General features: G+C 40.7%; 2 protein-coding genes across 4 annotated transcripts; one reads left to right on the top strand and one right to left on the bottom strand.

Annotated features, from left to right (window-relative positions):
- Window positions 1-5639: 5639 nt before the first annotated feature.
- Window positions 5640-12029, top strand: spc25 (SPC25 component of NDC80 kinetochore complex). 2 transcript variants are annotated; one of them, XM_045704505.2, is made up of 8 exons: window positions 5645-5743; window positions 6103-6196; window positions 10570-10729; window positions 10824-10889; window positions 11014-11160; window positions 11259-11363; window positions 11480-11578; window positions 11687-12029. In XM_045704505.2, the coding sequence occupies exons 3-8, from the start codon at window positions 10576-10578 to the stop codon at window positions 11809-11811; spliced, it is 696 nt and encodes a 231-aa protein (XP_045560461.1). In that variant the 5' UTR covers window positions 5645-5743; window positions 6103-6196; window positions 10570-10575; the 3' UTR covers window positions 11812-12029. The 2 variants fall into 2 exon arrangements, with proteins under 2 accessions (XP_014019566.1, XP_045560461.1); XM_014164091.3 differs by lacking the exon at window positions 6103-6196 and having other exon boundaries at window positions 5640-5743.
- On the bottom strand, window positions 11450-16459 carry nostrin (nitric oxide synthase trafficking). Of its 2 annotated transcripts, none has more exons than XM_014164090.3 (17): window positions 16341-16459; window positions 16068-16153; window positions 15695-15778; window positions 15507-15569; window positions 15294-15375; window positions 15141-15203; window positions 14936-15034; window positions 14197-14322; window positions 13839-13937; window positions 13632-13757; window positions 13391-13499; window positions 13203-13291; window positions 12971-13096; window positions 12510-12744; window positions 12327-12410; window positions 12087-12250; window positions 11450-11803 (listed from the first exon to the last, which is right to left on the bottom strand). In XM_014164090.3, exons 1-16 carry the CDS (start codon window positions 16365-16367, stop codon window positions 12114-12116), a joined length of 1635 nt encoding a protein of 544 aa, XP_014019565.3. In that variant the 5' UTR covers window positions 16368-16459; the 3' UTR covers window positions 11450-11803; window positions 12087-12113. The 2 variants fall into 2 exon arrangements, with proteins under 2 accessions (XP_014019565.3, XP_045560460.2); XM_045704504.2 differs by having other exon boundaries at window positions 12327-12404.
- Between the last annotated feature and the right edge of the window lie 1527 nt (window positions 16460-17986).

Below are 17986 nucleotides of genomic sequence, written 5' to 3'. Positions count from 1 at the left end.
AGAGCATGAGTTTTATACACACAGTGTACATTCTTTCACAAAACAATATAAAAATAACATGCTCATAAATGTGCCTACCCCTGGCATCCCAGAGTTGAGCTGCCATAAAGGCCTCTGGTAAAGTTGAGTGCTGATGTGATCATTATATACCAGACAATCGAAGAGCTCATGGCATGACCGGGAGGACTGCATTTAAGTGATAATGCCAGAGAAGCTGGTGTTTGGAGGATATATTGGCACGGGTGTTGTTAGGCCTGAGACTAAGTCAATATCTTCCAAACACCGGCTTTGAGGGCATTATCACTTTTATACAATGGGTTACCAACATTTTGGAAATGGAAACGACCCAGTCGTTCGTTCTAAATGTTCCATACTGGCTGGCAACGTTCTTATTGCTTGCTTGCTAGCTAGCCAACTACAGCTAACTTACAGTCACGTCAAACAGTGCAGCCAGAATAACAACAGTATCTGCATTTGCATTTGTTTAAGTTGTAAAGACTACAAACTAGCTGCACTGTGTTTCGTTGTATCTTTTTTCAATTGACATTTCTTTGTATATATCCATAAAAATGATTGAAACAATTCAGGATTTCAACTGGCTGAGAAACGCCTGTCTGTCTCATTCCGACCCCTTCACGTTCATTACTATGGGACAGCTGGAGATCGAATTTGAATATTGAAAACAGTTTTGCAAATGTCGGAGTGACAGACAGCAATGTTTATACAAATCTCTGCTGTTGAAAACTAAATGTTAGTCTAAAAGTAATGTGAGAATGTATAGATGCTTTTTATAGTGGATTCAAGTTTATAAATTGCTTGGCTGGGCTGATTAGAAAGTGGATTGCGGAGTCAGATGGAACAGAGTAAATAGGCATTCATAGATTTCGCCGGTGGTAACACTGGCTGGAATACGCTTTTAACCAATCAGCATTCAGGTTTAGACCCACCCGTTGTATAAATACAAATAAACACTGTTTATCTATCATACAAGCAGGACATTCACAAAGATAAAATTCAAGTTCACACAACAATACATACGACAGTTGTGCCATTTTGTAAGCCATTACATAGAATTATCTAAGAACTGAAAATGTAATGATTGAGTTTCCTTCAATCTCTAGAATTTATGATCATAATGTTTGACAGACTGGAAATTACACTGACCTGGTCCTGTTTCACAGGTAATGTGGAACTGCTACAGCTGAGGGAGTGAATTATTCCGGTAAAAGACAGTTTCCTGCACACACCAGTATGGCCACTGGCCAAACAGAATCCTAAAAACAGTCAGATTAACATTTATATAACAAGACGTGTCCCCTAAACAGAAAAAAATGATGATTGTATAAGCATCTATAAGGATACTGTTACATAACTTGCATGCACTCTCTCCCTCCCTTTACCAATTATAGCAGCGCAAGTGTAAAAAATTTGGTGGAAACAGTCTCCAATAACTGCCCCAAATAACTACAGCACCGTGTGTGTGTGTGAGAGAGAGACAGACAGACAGACAGACAGACAGACAGACAGACAGACAGACAGACAGACAGACAGACAGACAGACAGACAGACAGACAGACAGACAGACAGACAGACAGAGAGAGAGAGATGTCTTTGAAATAGCATCATAAATCATTCAACTGCTACGGCAACGAGTGAATTAAACGCTGCAATAAACTTTATTGAATTATTTTTGTGAATTATTCATAGAAAATATCTACAAAAGAATACATAGGAACAGAGCAGCATTGTACATCAAGACGCATAACTGCAACACATTTCAACTTATACTGTAGTCTTCCTCAGGCAGCATTGAAGGCATGTTACACAAAGTTGTTTACAGGACGATTGTGTGTACATTTTCCACAGGCTATTACTCGTATTAGTTAAATATCAGCCATTCTATCCACCTCTGAGGATAGTGTTCTCCCGCAAATGCACAAGTCGAACCACCGGGATCCATTTACTGATTCATTACATAATTTTCCCATTCAGTGATTCTCTGATGGGTTAATTGAACATTGCAACAACAATGGGTTTCTAATAGTAAAGTAAAACATTACTAGATGTATTATTATTATTGTTTATTATTAAAAGTCATTTTGGATTTTAACCATAACCCTAAGATAAGTGGTTCTCAAACCTCTCTTTGGGAACAACCAGACATTTCAAAATTCTGTTGTAGCTCTGAACTGCCACACCTGATTAACTAATGGAGGGCTTTATGATTAGTTGACCAGTTGAATCAGGTATGCTGTCTGAAATAGTTCAAACACTATTGGCTCGGGGGCCCAAAAGTAAAAATGTTGCTCTTATTTTTACCAACTGAAAAAATATCAACCAGATGCTCCAGTAAAAGCACTGGGATACCTAATGAAAATGAAAAATAGTTAACAGGCCCTTTTTCCAGACAACCTCCAGGGACTTAGCTGGTGCTATGATAAACCAGTCACATTCTGTTAAGGTCCCCAAAGCACACACATCCCTGGGTCGCTCCTCTTTTCAGTTCGCTGCAGCTAGCGACTGGAACAAGATGCAAAAAACACTCAAACTGGACAGTTTTATCTCCATCTCTTCATTCATAGACTCAATCATGGACACTCTTACTGACAGTTGTGGCTGCTTTGTGTGATGTGTTGTTGTCTCCACCTTCTTGCCTTTGTGCTGTTGTCTGTGCCCAATAATGTTTGTACCATGTATTGTGCTGCTACCATATTGAGCTGCTGCTATGTTGTTGTCTTAGGTCTCTCTTTATGTAGTGTTGTCTCTCTTGTCGTGATGTGTGTTTTGCCCTATATATTTTTTTTAAATCCCAGCCCCCGTCCCCAAATGAGGCCTTTTGCCTTTTGGTAGGCCGTCATTATGAATAAGAATTTATTCTTAACGAACTTGCCTAGTTAAATAAAGGTTAAATAAAAAAATAAACCATGATTTCTTAACATGTATGTTGATGCAGATATGACCTTAACCAACCAAGCCACGGCCTTTTTGCCCTGCTACCTACCGTCTAGAAGGCGGAAAAGAGCTTCTATCTCCAGGTCATCAGACTGTTAAATAGTAACCACTAGCCAGCTTCTGCCCAGTACCCTGCCCTGAACTTTAGTCACTGTTACTATCCTGCTACTAAACCCTGCACCTTAAAGACTGCTGCCCTATGTACATAGTCATTGAACACTTGTCACTTGAATAATGTTTACATACTGTTTTACACACTACATACTGTATTCTAGTAAATGCTCATCCTATATAACTGCTTTTCTATTCATATACTGTCCATAATGTCTATACACACCATCATATATATACACTGCTCAAAAAAATAAAGGGAACACTTAAACAACACAATGTAACTCCAAGTCAATCACACTTCTGTGAAATCAAACTGTCCACTTAGGAAGCAACACTGATTGACAATACATTTCACATGCTGTTGTGCAAATGGATTAGACAACAGGTGGAAATTATAGGCAATAAGCAAGACACCCCCAATAAAGGAGTGGTTCTGCAGGTGGGGACCACAGACCCCTTCTCAGTTCCTATGCTTCCTGGCTGATGTTTTGGTCACTGTTGAATGCTGGCGGTGCTTTCACTCTAGTGGTAGCATGAGACGGAGTCTACAACCCACACAAGTGGCTCAGGTAGTGCAGCTCATCCAGGATGGCACATCAATTCGAGCTGTGGCAAGAAGGTTTGCTGTGTCTGTCAGCGTAGTGTCCAGAGCATGGAGGCGCTACCAGGAGACAGGCCAGTACATCAGGAGACGTGGAGGAGGCCGTAGGAGGGCAACAACCCAGCAGCAGGACCGCTACCACCGCCTTTGTGCAAGGAGGAGCAGGAGAAGCACTGCCAGAGCCCTGCAAAATGACCTCCAGCAGGACACAAATGTGCATGTGTCTGCTCAAACGGTCAGAAACAGACTCCATGAGGGTGGTATGAGGGCCCAACGTCCACAGGTGGGGGTTGTGCTTACAGCCCAACACCGTGCAGGACGTTTGGCATTTGCCAGAGAACACCAAGATTGGCAAATTCGCCACTGGCGCCCTGTGCTCTTCACAGATGAAAGCAGGTTCACACTGAGCACGTGACAGACGTGACAGAGTCTGGAGACGCCGTGGAGAACGTTCTGCTGCCTGCAACATCCTCCAGCATGACCGGTTTGGCGGTGGGTCAGTCATGGTGTGGGGTGGCATTTCTTTGGGGGGCCGGACAGCCCTCCATGTGCTCGCCAGAGGTAGCCTGACTGCTATTAGGTACCGAGATGAGCTCCTCAGACCCCTTGTGAGACCATATGCTGGTGCGGTTGGCCCTGGGTTCCTCCTAATGCAAGACAATGCTAGATCTCATGTGGCTGGAGTGTGTCAGCAGTTCCTGCAAGAGGAAGGCATTGATGCTATGGACTGGCCCGCCCGTTCCCCAGACCTGAATCCAATTGAGCACATCTGGGACATCATGTCTCGCTCCATCCACCAACGCCACGTTGCACCACAGACTGTCCAGGAGTTGGCGGATGCTTTAGTCCAGGTCTGGGAGGAGATCCCTCAGGAGACCATCCGCCACCTCATCAGGAGCATGCCCAGGCATGGTAGGGAGGTCATACAGGCACGTGGAGGCCACACACACTACTGAGCCTCATTTTGACTTGTTTTAAGGACATTACATCAAAGCTGGATCAGCCTGTAGTGTGGTTTTCCACTTTAATTTTGAGTGTGACTCCAAATCCAGACCTCCATGGGTTGATAAATTGGATTTCCATTGATTATTTTTGTGTGATTTTGTTGTCAGCACATTCAACTATGTAAAGAAAAAAGTATTTAATAAGATTATTTCCTTCATTCAGATCTTGGATGTGTTGTTTAAGTGTTCCCTTTATTTTTTTGAGCAGTATATATATATATTCCGGACTCTGGCATTGCTCTTTCTAACATTTCTTAATTTCTTTCTTTTTAATTTTGGGATTTGCGTGTATTTTTTTGTATTGCTAGGTAGCTATTACTGCATAGCTAGGAACATAAGCATTTTGCTACACTCGAGGTAACATCTGCTAAATATGTGTACACGACCAATAATAATAACATTTGACTTGATATAAACTCGACAAAAATGTTAACCTTTTTTTCTTTCTAATGTTGATACAGGCTTTGCTTGCCCTACAGAGGTTGCTATTTTTTGAATGGGTTCCCGAGTGGCCCAGTGGTCTAAGGCACTGCATCTCAGTGCAAGAGGCGCCACTACAGTCCCTGAAACGAATCCAGGCTGTATCACATCCAGCCGTGATTGGGAGTTGAATAGGGCGGCGCACAATTGGCCCAGCGTCGTCCGGGTTTGGCCGGGGTCATTGTAAATAAGAATTTGTTCTTAACTGACTTGCCTAGTTAAATAAATGTTAACATTTTTTTTAAACAGAGTGATGTTAGACATCGATTCGTCACAGCCTGCCGCAAATTCAAGAGACTAAACAAAACTTTGCATTGTGGGAAACCAGGAAAAACGTGTCTGATATCCTTTTTATTTTAATATGGTTTTAGGCGGAACATAAGTGATAAACATCGTACATTATAAACGCGGTACATTGTAATTTTTTATCGCAGGAGTTTATTTCTTAAATGACTACTTTGAATTTTGATAAAAACTCAATTTCCGGTGTGGTGTCACAGGCCCATCCTTGTTTCCGTGAGCGCGGAATTTTGAAAACAACAGCGAACAGCTGCCGAAAGCTTTGGTCGAGGATCATCCGAAAATTGCCACGGTAGTTAACAAAATTCACCATATTTGATAATCGGTTGTGATAGTATTTAATATAGCCCAAAAGATTTGTACATAAATCGCAATGGCCCCGTTTGGTAAGGAGCTGTGTTGTGTTATGGCAATAACTAACGTCACATGGGATTTGCTAAAAACACGCCATTTCGATACAGCAACGAAGATACTTTTCTTAAGAATTTAGAGAGCATTTTCGCAAACCCTTTTCCCAACCTGCTGCGTAAATTATCCTACGAAAAAGTAACTTCCGGTCGTAGCTGTATCCTTGTGGCCTGTTTTTAGGGAAATCCGTGTCACAAACCGTGAGTTTCTGTTTAAAACTACATTCTGGAATTCGCTTTTCAGCAAAATGGCAGACACGACATTTTTGAGATTGACAGCTGAGTGATGCGGCGGCTGGGGAAATGTGGGCTGACCTCTAATATTCATAGACACCTAGGTAAATGTGGGCTAAACCTTGTAATATTCATATGCACTGCTTTAGATGCAAGGACTGACTAGAGTTCATTACAGTGAAATGATTATGATAGTTATAAACACATACATTGTATGTAAACAATGGAGTAATAATAGTGAAATGCTTACTTGCAAGCTCTACAACAATGCAGTAACTGTTAATACGAAGACAGATAAAAATACACAGGAGATTAAGAAATACACACAAGGAAATACTATATATAAGTCAATAGCAGTGCAGGGATTCTGGTAATAGTTAAGGTAGCTATATACATGTAATCAGGGTTAAAAGTGACTGCGCTGCAGGTTAAATATAATAAATAGTCCCAACAAAGTAAATGGGTGTGTGTGTGTGTGTGTGTGTGTGTGTGTGTGTGTGTCGTGCACAATCACACATACATATGCGCTGGTGCAATCATATATATGTATGTGTTTGTAATAATGACAATTACAACAATTCTGAATGAATACGTTTGTTTTAACTTAATATAATACATAAATAAAATCAATTTAGTCACAAATAAATAATGAACCATGTTCAATTTGGTTTAAATAATGCAAAAACACAGTGTTGGAGAAGAAAGTAAAAGTGCAATATGTGCCATGTGAAAAAGCTAACGTTTAAGTTCCTTGCTCAGAACATGAGAACATATGAAAGTTGGTGCTTTCTTTTAACATGAGTCTTCAATATTCCCAGTTAAGAAGTTTTAGGTTGCAGTTATTATTGGAATTATAGGACTATTTCTCTCTATACCATTTGTATTTCATATACCTTTGACTATTGGATGTTCTTATAGGCACTATAGTATTGCCAGCCTAATCTTGGGAGTTGATAGGCTTGAAGTCATAAACAGCACTGTGCCTCAAGCATTGCTAAGAGCTGTTTGAATGAATGCTTATGAGCCTGCTGCTGCCTACCACCGCTCAGTCAGACTGCTCTATCAAATATCAAATCATATACTTAATTATAATATAATAAACACACAGAAATACTAGGCTTTGGTCATTAATATGGTCAAATCCGTAAACTATCATTTCGAAAATAAAATGTTTATTCTCTCAGTGAAATACGTGTGTATTTATCGAACGGGTGTCAACACTAAGTCTAAATATTGCTGTTACATTGCACAACCTTCAATGTTATGTCATAATTATGTAACATTTGGGCAAATTAATTACGGTCTTTGTTAGGAAGAAATGGCCTTTCAACAGTTCTCAACGAGCCAGGCGGCCCAAACTGCTGCATATACCCTGACTCTGCTTGCACTGAACGCAAGAGAAGTGACACAATTTCCCTAGTTAATATTGCCTGCTAACATACATTTATTTTAACTACAAATGCAGGTTAAAAAATATATACTTGTGTATTGATTTTAAGAAAGGCATTGATGTTTATGGTTAGGTACATTATTGCAACGATACTGCTTTTTTCGCGAATGCGCTTTTTGTTAAATCATCACCCATTTGGCGAAGTTGAAGTAGGCTGTGATTCGATGATAAATTAACAGGCACCGCATTGATTATATGCAACACAGAACAAGCTAGTTAACCTAGTAATATCATCAACCATGTGTAGTTAACTAGTGATTGTGAAGATTGATAGTTTTTTTATAAGATACGTTTAATGCTAGCTAGCAACTTACCTTGGCTCCTTGCAGCCACAAGGTCATTTTGACACTGCACTTGCGTAACAGGTGGTCAGCCTGCCACGCAGTCTCCTCGTGGATTGCAATGTAATCGGCGTCCAAAAAAGGCCGATTTAACGATTGTTACGATATCTTGAAATCGGCCCTAATTAATCGGCCATGCCGATTAATCAGTCGACCTCTAGTATATATACTTACAAGCTAAACCTAAAGCAGAAAGCACCAGTGACTCGGGCCATAGAAAAGTGGTCAGATGAAGCAGATGCTAAGCTACAGGACTGTTTTGCTAGCACAGACTGGAATATGTTCTGGGATTCTTTCCCGATGGCATTGAGGAGTACACCACATCAGTCACTGGCTTCATCAATAAGTCCATCATGATGTCGTCCCCACAGTGACTGTACGTACATACCCCAACCAGAAGCCATGGATTACAGGCAACATCCGCACTGAGCTAAAGGGTAGAGCTGCCGCTTTCAAGGAGCGGGACTCTAACCCGGAAGCTTATAAGAAATCCTGCTATGCCCTCTGACGAACCATCAAACAGGCAAAGTGTCAATACAGGACTAAGATTGAATTGTACTACACCGTCTCCGACACTCGTCGGATGTGGCAAAGCTAGACTACAAAGGGAAGCATAGCCGCGAGCTGCCCAGTGACACGAGCCTACCAGACAAGCTAAATTACTTCTATGCTCGCTTTGAGGCAACTAACACTGAAACATGCAGGAGAGCATCAGCTATTCCGGGCAGCTGTGTGATCACACTCTCTGTAGCCGATGTGAGTAAGACCTTTAAACAGGTCAATATTCACAAGGCCACAGGGCCAAGCGGATTACCAGGACGTGTACTCTGAGCATCGGCTGACCAACTGGCAAGTGTCTTCACTGGCATTTTCAACCTGTCCCAGTCTGAGTCTGTAATACCAATATGTTTCAAGCAGACCACCATAGTCCCTGTGCCCAAGAACACTAAGGTAACCTACCTAAATGACTAGCGACCCGTAGCACTCACGTCTGTAGCCATGAAGTGCTTTGAAAGGCCGGTCATGGCTCACATCAACACCATTATCCCAGAAACCCTTGACCCACTCTAATTTGCATACTGCCCCAACAGATCTACAGATGATGCAATCTCTATTGCACTCCATTACTGCCCTTTCCTACCTGGACAAAAGGAACACCTGTGTGAGAATGCTATTCATTGACTACAGCTCAGCGTTCAACACCATAGTGGCCTCAAAGCGCATCACTAAGCTAAGGACCCTGGGACTGAACACCTCCCTCTGCAACTGAATCCTGGACTTCCTGACGGGCCGCCCCCAGGTGGTATGGGTAGGGAACAACACATCCGCCACGCTGATCCTCAACACGGGTCCCTCGGGTGCGTGCTCAGCCCCCACCTATACTCCCTGTTCACTCATGACTGCATGGCCAGCACGACTCCAATACCATCAAGTTTGCCGATGACACAACAGTGTTAGACCTGATCACCGACACCGATGAGACAGCCTTTAGGGAAAAGGTCAGAGACCTGGCCATGTGGTGCCGGGACAACAACCTCTCCCTCAACGTGATCAAGACAAAGGAGATGGAGGACCGAGCACGGCCCCATTCTCATCAACGGGCTGTAGTGGAGCAGGTTGAGGGCTTCAAGTTCCTTGGTGTCCACATCACCAACAAACTAACATGGTCCAAGCACACCAAGACAGTTGTGAAGAGGGCACGACAAAGGCTATTTCCCCTCACGAGACTGAAAAGATTGGGCATGTGTGCTCAGATCCTCAAATTCTGCAGCTGCACCATCAAGAGCATCCTGACTGGTTGCATCACTGCCTGGTATGGCAACTGCTCAGCCTCCGACCGCAAGGCACTGCAGAGGGTAGTGCGTACGACCCAGTACATCACTGGGGCCAAGCTTCCTGCCATCCAGGACCTCTATACCAGGTGTTGTCAGAGGAAGGCTCTAAAAATTGTCAAAGACCCCAGCCACCCTAGTCATAGACCGGCAAGCGGTACCGGAGCGCCAAGTCTAGGTCCAAAAGACTTAACAGCTTCTAGCCCCAAGCCATAAGATTCCTGAACAGCTAATCAAATGGCTACCCAGACTATTTGCATTGCTTCCCCCCCACCTCTTTTACGCTGCTGCTACTCTTTTTATTATCTATGCATAGTCACTTTAACTCTACCTACATGTACATATTACTTTGACTAACCGGTGCATTGACTCTGTATATAGCCTCGCTATTATTATTTTACTGCTTCTCTTTAATTATTTGTTATCAATTTTTTTTACTTAAAACTACATTGTTGGTTAAGGGCTTGTAAGTTAGCATTTCACTGTAAGGTCTACCTGTTGTATTCGGTGCATGTGACAAATAAAATTTGATTTGATTCTTGAAGAATATAACTTATACATGCCTTGAGTTTAATTCAACTGTAATACTCCATTAAAACCCCAAAATATAAACTACTTTGGGAACACACTGTGTATAGCCTCAAAAAATTGTTAGCCCTTGTATTTATCCATAGCTCTGCCTATGAATTTGGAAGTGGTAAAACAAATCCAGCCCCATCCCTCAGCAGTTTACCAAAACAGTGGAATGGTGTCACGTTGTTTTTTGAATTGCAGATTACCGCTTTAGCAAACCATCCTGTATCTTGCCAAAATGTCGACTAACCTAATCAGTGTTTTTTATTTCCGTCACCTAGATCATCATGAACTGCATTACAGATGCAAACATTGGGAATTGGTTTAGTAGCACAATGGAAGACATTCGCAACAAAATGCTTTTTCAGGGAACGGCTGAGATGACGGAGACAGGCATGGATTGGGTTCAAACCCACCGAACGACCGTCAGATCTGTTCTCGGTATGAGTTGGACGCTGTCGTCATGATTACTGAGTCAATTATGCTTAAAATGTGTCTATTCACAGCTATAATAATCTCCCTTCTCTTTCTGCAGATACGTGTTCAAAGAAATGCAAGGATGATGAAATAATATTTGAAACGATAGACTCATACAAAACAGGTAAGATTGTGCCGGGAATGACATGACATCCTGTGAAGTGTCACTATCAATCAGTTTGACCTTAACCATGGCACTAGCCTACTCATACTTTATTATTGAAGACAATGTTCCCCCCTACCCCCAGACCTGGAAAATAAAAATGCCTCATTGGTGGAGAAGAGAAATGCCATTGCGAAGAGATTGTCTGAAGTGGAAGGGAAGAACGTACAGAAAAGCAAGATCATTGAAAAGATTGAGATGATCCGAGTGGAACAAGCCAAGAAAAAAGAATGTAGGCTATTTTCAGTAAATGGAATAGTAGATTTTGTCCTTCTAAAATAGATTAGTATCCAAAACAAACATGTCCCCTTGTTTTTCCTTTCTTTTAAGTGATTGTGTCCCAAAACAAAGCCAACAAGGACAGACTGAAAAATCTCAACAAAGCCAAGCAGGTGTTTCAGGGTCGGCTGGGATTGGAAATTAGAAAAATTCATGGTAAATTTGGAATAAGTCTGTTGGCAATGGCAGTAATATTTTACCGTTTGAACATTTTAGTGTTGACCAAGTGTTAAACCACAGAATTAAAAGGAATTGTTATTCTTTTATTCAAGGAGAGAAATTGCAGTTTATCTTCCGAGACATCAACCAAAAAGACTCGGAATGTGTATACACCTTCACGCTGAGGATCAACGAAGGAGGATTATACCAGAGTGAGTACAGTAAATAGTATAGAACAGTACAGTAACAAATGGTTCTGGAATCTAGGAGTGTTATCATGAATGGCTGGAAATGGGATATAACCATATTTTTGTCCACAGTTGTGTCTAGCGACCCACCACTGGATTGCATGCCTCACTTGGAGCAGAAACTCCAGGAGACCAACAACTTCTCTGCCTTCCTTGCAAATGTCCGGAGAGAATTTCTCGCTCTAAAACCTGAATAGTAAAAAAAAAGAAAGGTGGATCTGTTTATATTTTAACGTATTTTAGTAATATCCTGTGTGTTTTGTCTCCAACATTGTTTGTAATATTAATGTTTCAATTATATGACGTCCATTTTAAAGGCTAGGTGCAATTTTCAAGTTGGTGGGGTTCTTCAGCGGCCCAAAGATTTGATCAGGCATTTTGGAATTGGTTTAAATAAACACTTTTTGTACACACACCCCGCCATTGTTGATTGACGTATTACTTTAATCATGTAACAAGATAAATGCTTTACCCTGTTCATTTGCGCCAACACTAACTGTCATACATCTGATGTTTCAACAACATTAAACATGGGCAGCTCCTCAATGTAGGTTGATGGAAAATGGCCTATCTGTCCATTCAATATCCCATACCACCAACCGCTGTCTTCCTTTTGATAGATGTCAAGAAGGTCTCCTGTAACAAATTATTTTGTAAGTATAGTCATGGATTTCATATTTTTTTCCCCATACCTATTTTTATTATCCGTTACCTTCTTTCATATTCAACTCATCATCTCTGTCTGATGTGAAATCGTAAACAGCTTTGCATTTCCCAATGCTACACCACTCTGCACCTTAAGGAGAAGTTTCTATGTGTTAGTGTTTCTTGTTCAGACGCATAGGCAAGATCAGAATGGTATATCTTTGTAATTATATATGTGGATGGGTGTCACCTCCTTCCTTGTCGTCAGTCAAGGACATGGCTCCGTTGACAGAGCCACATTCCCCTGGAGCTGCAGTATCTTGGATGACAGCAGTGTAGACTTGGTTTACTTCTGATGAGGCCTCTGCTGACGTCACACTCTGAGGGGGTCCATTGTAAATGATGGAGCTCCTCAAATGCGATCTGAACGGTGTCTTTTTGATTTTGACTGGACGGGCCAGCTGAACAATACTGTGCTCGCAATCCTTGGAAAACAGATCGTACTCTGGTTAGGATATATAGTAACATACATACTTATGTTTATCTATTTTGTGTCATCAAAAAGGATATGCCATGATGTGTTTGTGCTGTCTAAATCTAATTGAACATGCACAATATGGATTAAACAGTATACTGTATGTTGGTAAATTAATCTAGGCTACAATGAACTTGTGCAACGCCCGGACAAATGCACTTTGATTATGGACCTACCTTTTCTTTCCATTTTGTTATACTGGCACTGAATCGATGCAAAGTCTTAGGTTTTCCCTCCAATTCAGCCAATGTGCTGGAGAGTTTGCAATGAGTTGCTTCAAGAAGGTTCAATTTCAGAGTGGTCTGTAGACATCCAGTAAGAAAATGCATTTAACACAATGCTAGGAAATTTATACAGAAAAATATCAAATAATATTTTCTAAATGGATCTATTGCTGTATGAATAAACCTCATCAATCAACTGTTCTGTTTCTTCCAGGTTATTTGTGTTTGAGAACGATGGGTTTTCAGAGTAGGTCTTCACCAGTCTCTCAAGACCTATTATTAATTGGATGTTGGAAGACATGAAACGAAAAGGTGTCACTCAGAAATGTATTATTTCCAGTACAATTCCATGCTTCATTTTTCAACACTTACCTTCACAGTCTTTCTTTGTTTTTGCGATACTGTCCCCCAGCCGCTGGAGTTTGGACTTGATGGCATCTCTTCTCCTGTCTTTTTCCATCAATGACTTACTGTCCTCCTCCTTAACATAAGTCATTGAGGGTCAGGCACTGTATAATGTCTTAATGTGAGGTCAAAATCAAACTAATACCAGAAATATTTACAGATACAAATGTACTGTACGATTAATTATGTGAACAAAATGGACCCTTACAAAATAATCAGTCATCAGAAACTTAGCCTTGTTCTCCTCTGCTGTTACACCGGTCTCCTCTACCAGATTTTGGATATCCTTTTCCACATCAACTTTCTGGATGGCTTGTTCTATTTGTTTCTGTCTCTGTAAGTAATACAAGAGAAATGAATGATACAGTTTTTGTCACAGGGTTGTAATTAACAGTCATTTTGGGAGAACGCTCACATGTACAAGGGTGTGTCTGAAGCTTGCCATGTGGAGGTTGTATTTATTCAATATGTTGCACAGAACTTCTATCCGCTGTTTCTCAACCTCCTGGATTATCTGAAATGATAAAGTTACTGTATCACCATCAGGCACACTATGGATGCTGCAACACTCAAACCTGACTATCTCTAAATTGGTCTAACCAAACATCAGCATGAGAGGAGACGTACAATACAACTGAACTCTGCACATCAAAACTTCTTGGGTGACCTGTCTTGACCTCTTCTCTTCAGAGCAACAGTACAGTCAGAGAAGGTACATATCTTTAAAATAAACATTATTTTGGAGGAAATGTAGTGTGGGGATTGGTTAGAACCTGGTAGCAGTTTTTCAGTGTGTTTTCCCACTTAAGTCTGATTTCATGGCCGTCCATGTTGATGGTGAAGTACTCCTCATCGGTTCTGGTCTGGGCCTCAGCAGACTTTGTCAGTCTGGTCAGCATCTAGTTAACGACAGAACAAGTCATCATCCTAATCTTATTCAGGGGTTGGAAATGGCATCTTTTTTCCTAATCATACATATCAAAAGGTGACAATGACAGTATTACAGTAAATATTGAAGTGCAATACCTTCTGTTATTCTTTCTCAATGACAGTATTACAGTAAATATTGAAGTGCAATACCTTCTGTTATTCTTTCTCAATGACAGTATTACAGTAAATATTGAAGTGCAATACCTTCTGTTATTCTTTCTCAATGACAGTATTACAGTAAATATTGCAGTGCAGTACCTTCTGTTTTTCTTTCTCAATGACAGTATTACAGTAAATATTGCAGTGCAGTACCTTCTGTTTTTCTTTCTCAATGACAGTATTACAGTAAATATTGCAGTGCAGTACCTTCTGTTATTCTTTCTCAATGACAGTATTACAGTAAATATTGCAGTGCAGTACCTTCTGTTTTTCTTTCTCAATGACAGTATTACAGTAAATATTGCAGTGCAGTACCTTCTGTTTTTCTTTCTCAATGACAGTATTACAGTAAATATTGCAGTGCAGTACCTTCTGTTTTTCTTTCTCAATGACAGTATTACAGTAAATATTGCAGTGCAGTACCTTCTGTTTTTCTTTTTCTGTGCAAATGTGTGTATTCTTTTTAACAAAGTTGAACAGGGCCTCATGCTCTCTTGTCAATCCAACCAATTTCTTCTTCATCTGTGTGGGAAAATGTTTGAACAATATTCTTAATCAATCATTTTCTTCGAATGATGTAAACAACCAAACAATGTATTTACCAAACAAGAATTTAAGGAAGACTTACCTTGATTTGTTCACTCCAGTTCGTCACAACAAGTTTTGCGTTTTTTTCAACAACATTATCAAGCTATTCAAGAAAGGGATAAGAAAAACATGTCTCAATGTATAATTGTGTAGAATGATGTGTTGGTAGGAATAAATGATCCAAATTACTCACGGGTCTCTTCCTCTTGTTGTGCTCCTCAATTACTTGTCGAATTTCTAAAATTGCCTCTGCCTGAAAAGCACTTCCTAGTGCTCTGAAAAACATACCATAATAGTATCATTCCTCAGACTCAGTCATAGAGAATATCCAAGCAACATCTCAACTACAGGCCTCATAATAAGGTCATAATATGATAAAAACACCATAAAGTAATGCGTGTAATACCTGTGTGTGTCTGCTGTAGAGTACATGTCATCAGATACATGGCACCATGCTCGGTATGTGGAACTTCATGGGAATAAAAACAACAACATGCAGAGAGTTTAGAGCACTACGGTATGGGCTCTATTCAATCTGGATCGCTGAAGCATTACAGATTGCGTGATAGAAATGTGAAGGTAGAGCCAACTCACTTGTCATCCATTCCTTTGGATGCCTTCATGAGTTTTCCAGCAAGCTTCTGAAGTCCCTTGGCATAACTGATCTCCAGCTCAGCCCTAGTCACAAATAAGTGTCATCAAGGGATGTTACTTTTGTCACACTGAGGTGAAACAGTAACTACAGCTAATTAAAATTCAATCCGGAAGTTAGGAGTTTAGCATGCAATTGTGAATGACCGAGTTGGTATAGTCCATACATTTAAATGATTGGACATTTTATGAAATAGAAATATGTGCAGTCCAGGTTGAAAAGGGTTTTACTTTTCCCATCCTAGATAGCATAATAACAATTTCTAATAAATGACCTCACTAAACGATATTCTCAAGGAGTTGACATTGACCATACCTTTGCTGAAATACTGTCATGAGCTCCTTACAGAAATGCTCCCCATTTTTTGAGAACTTCTTCAGCTCTTGGTACAACAGGTTGTACTATAACACATTCAACAAGTCATGGTGTTGTCAAACTGGCTATTTCTAGTGACAGTAATACACACAGCGAGGAAGAAAATCCATTAACGTTTCGACCTATGGTACAAACATATAAAGGCGAAATAATGATTTTCTTTGTACACTTGACTAAAAGTAGTCTTTGAAAAGAGGTAGAGTTAGTACTCACAGCACAGGTGCTCACAGGGTCCGCCATTTTCAGTCTAAGATGGTTTATTAACTTTGCACTTTGAACACGCTCCTCCTAAAGTCACTCATGCGGAAATCACCTGCGCTCATATAACCAGTGCACAAGGAACATTCCATTGGAATATTTAACCATTTATGTCCTCAACCATCCACTGTCACTTTGTGCAAATGATAATTCATGTCAACAAATTGCTTAATTTGTCCAAAGTTATTCAAAATTCATGAAACCCCTTTTCATTTTAGTGAGCGGTCAAAATGTACACAGTTGTTACCTGGGGGAAAATAGGGGAGGGTCATACTTTTTCAATTTCAGTCATGGGGAGAGTTTGGTATTTTTGATTTAGTCCAGGGGAAGGTAATGCAATTTTTCATTGATTAAATGTCATATTGCTCAGGGTTTGAGAATGAGTTGCTTATTATAGTATCTCGATGTGTGCGTGAAGAAATTCAATATCTGTGCGCCCAGACTAGGACATCTGATGTCCTGTCCTGTTCAGTTTGAGAGGGAGAGCGTGAAGATGAAAAGGAGGAACGGAGGTAAGAGGGCTACTGCTATAATTGATTTGAATAAAAACAATATGTTTCGTTGTCCATAATGGCGCTATGTATCAGAGTTATTGACCTCACAACAGCCATATTCGAGTAATATACTTAACTTACATTACTTTGAAGTAGCAGCCACGGATATGGACAGCGCATGGGTGCTGAAAGTAGGCTAATTTGAGAAGGCTTCATTTAAATTTGACTTTAGGTTACTAATAACAAGAGGGCTTTGTTTTGGGGCCTATTCCTTCCTATCCAAGAAATAAGAGGAAGGCCTACCTGTTTGACAGACTAAACTATATACTATCCATAGATTTTCTCAGCCAATTACATCAGTCACCATGCACTCCTTAAATACTGTATATCAGTGTCAGTGAAGAGCCTGGTGTGTTAAGTTAAAACCAGGGCTCGAATTGAGAGGGCGTGTAACGGTATTGTGGCTTCTGTTAAAGAAAAAGGCTAAAAGCATAGGCCTACCCCTTGTTAGCTTAAGATTTATAAAAACATTTAATGGACCTGATTATTTAAAGCGATCTATAACGTCGCTTTAGTACGCAATGCTAGAAATAAGCTGTAAAATTCCGGGGAAAGACGTGACACTGATGCATATGGTATAACTTTGGTTTGTACCTATGATATTCAGAGGCTGCGCTACAACCTTTTATTGGAGACAAAAAAATTGTCTTTGCTTGGGAAATAATGTGGGATTCTGTCACTATCAATTGACATTTCAACAGGTTAAAACTTCTTAAGCTGGCAGTCCCCAAAATCGGGCACTAGAATTACTTCGTTCCTGGGCTGTGTCACAACTGGTTGTAAATCGGGAGTCTCATACGTTGGCGCAGAATGGGCCCAGTGTCGTCCGGGTTAGGAGAGGGTTTAGCTTTACTTGGCTCATCGCGCTCTAGCGCCTCCTTGTGGCGGCCGGGCAGCCTGCAGGCTGACCTCGGTTGTCAGTTGAACAGTGTTTCCTCCGACACATTGGTGCGGTTGGCTTCTGGGTTATTCTGGGTTATTCGGGTGGGTGTTAAGAAGTGCGGTTTGGGTCATGATTTGGAGGACGCATAACTCGATTTGCCTCAC

This window comes from Salmo salar, chromosome 21, assembly GCF_965601325.2.
Source record: "Salmo salar chromosome 21, fSalSal1, whole genome shotgun sequence".
In the NCBI taxonomy this organism is placed as follows: domain Eukaryota; kingdom Metazoa; phylum Chordata; class Actinopteri; order Salmoniformes; family Salmonidae; genus Salmo; species Salmo salar.
The sequence above is the reverse complement of the archived record's forward strand: the minus strand, read 5'-3'. Positions and strand labels throughout refer to the sequence as shown.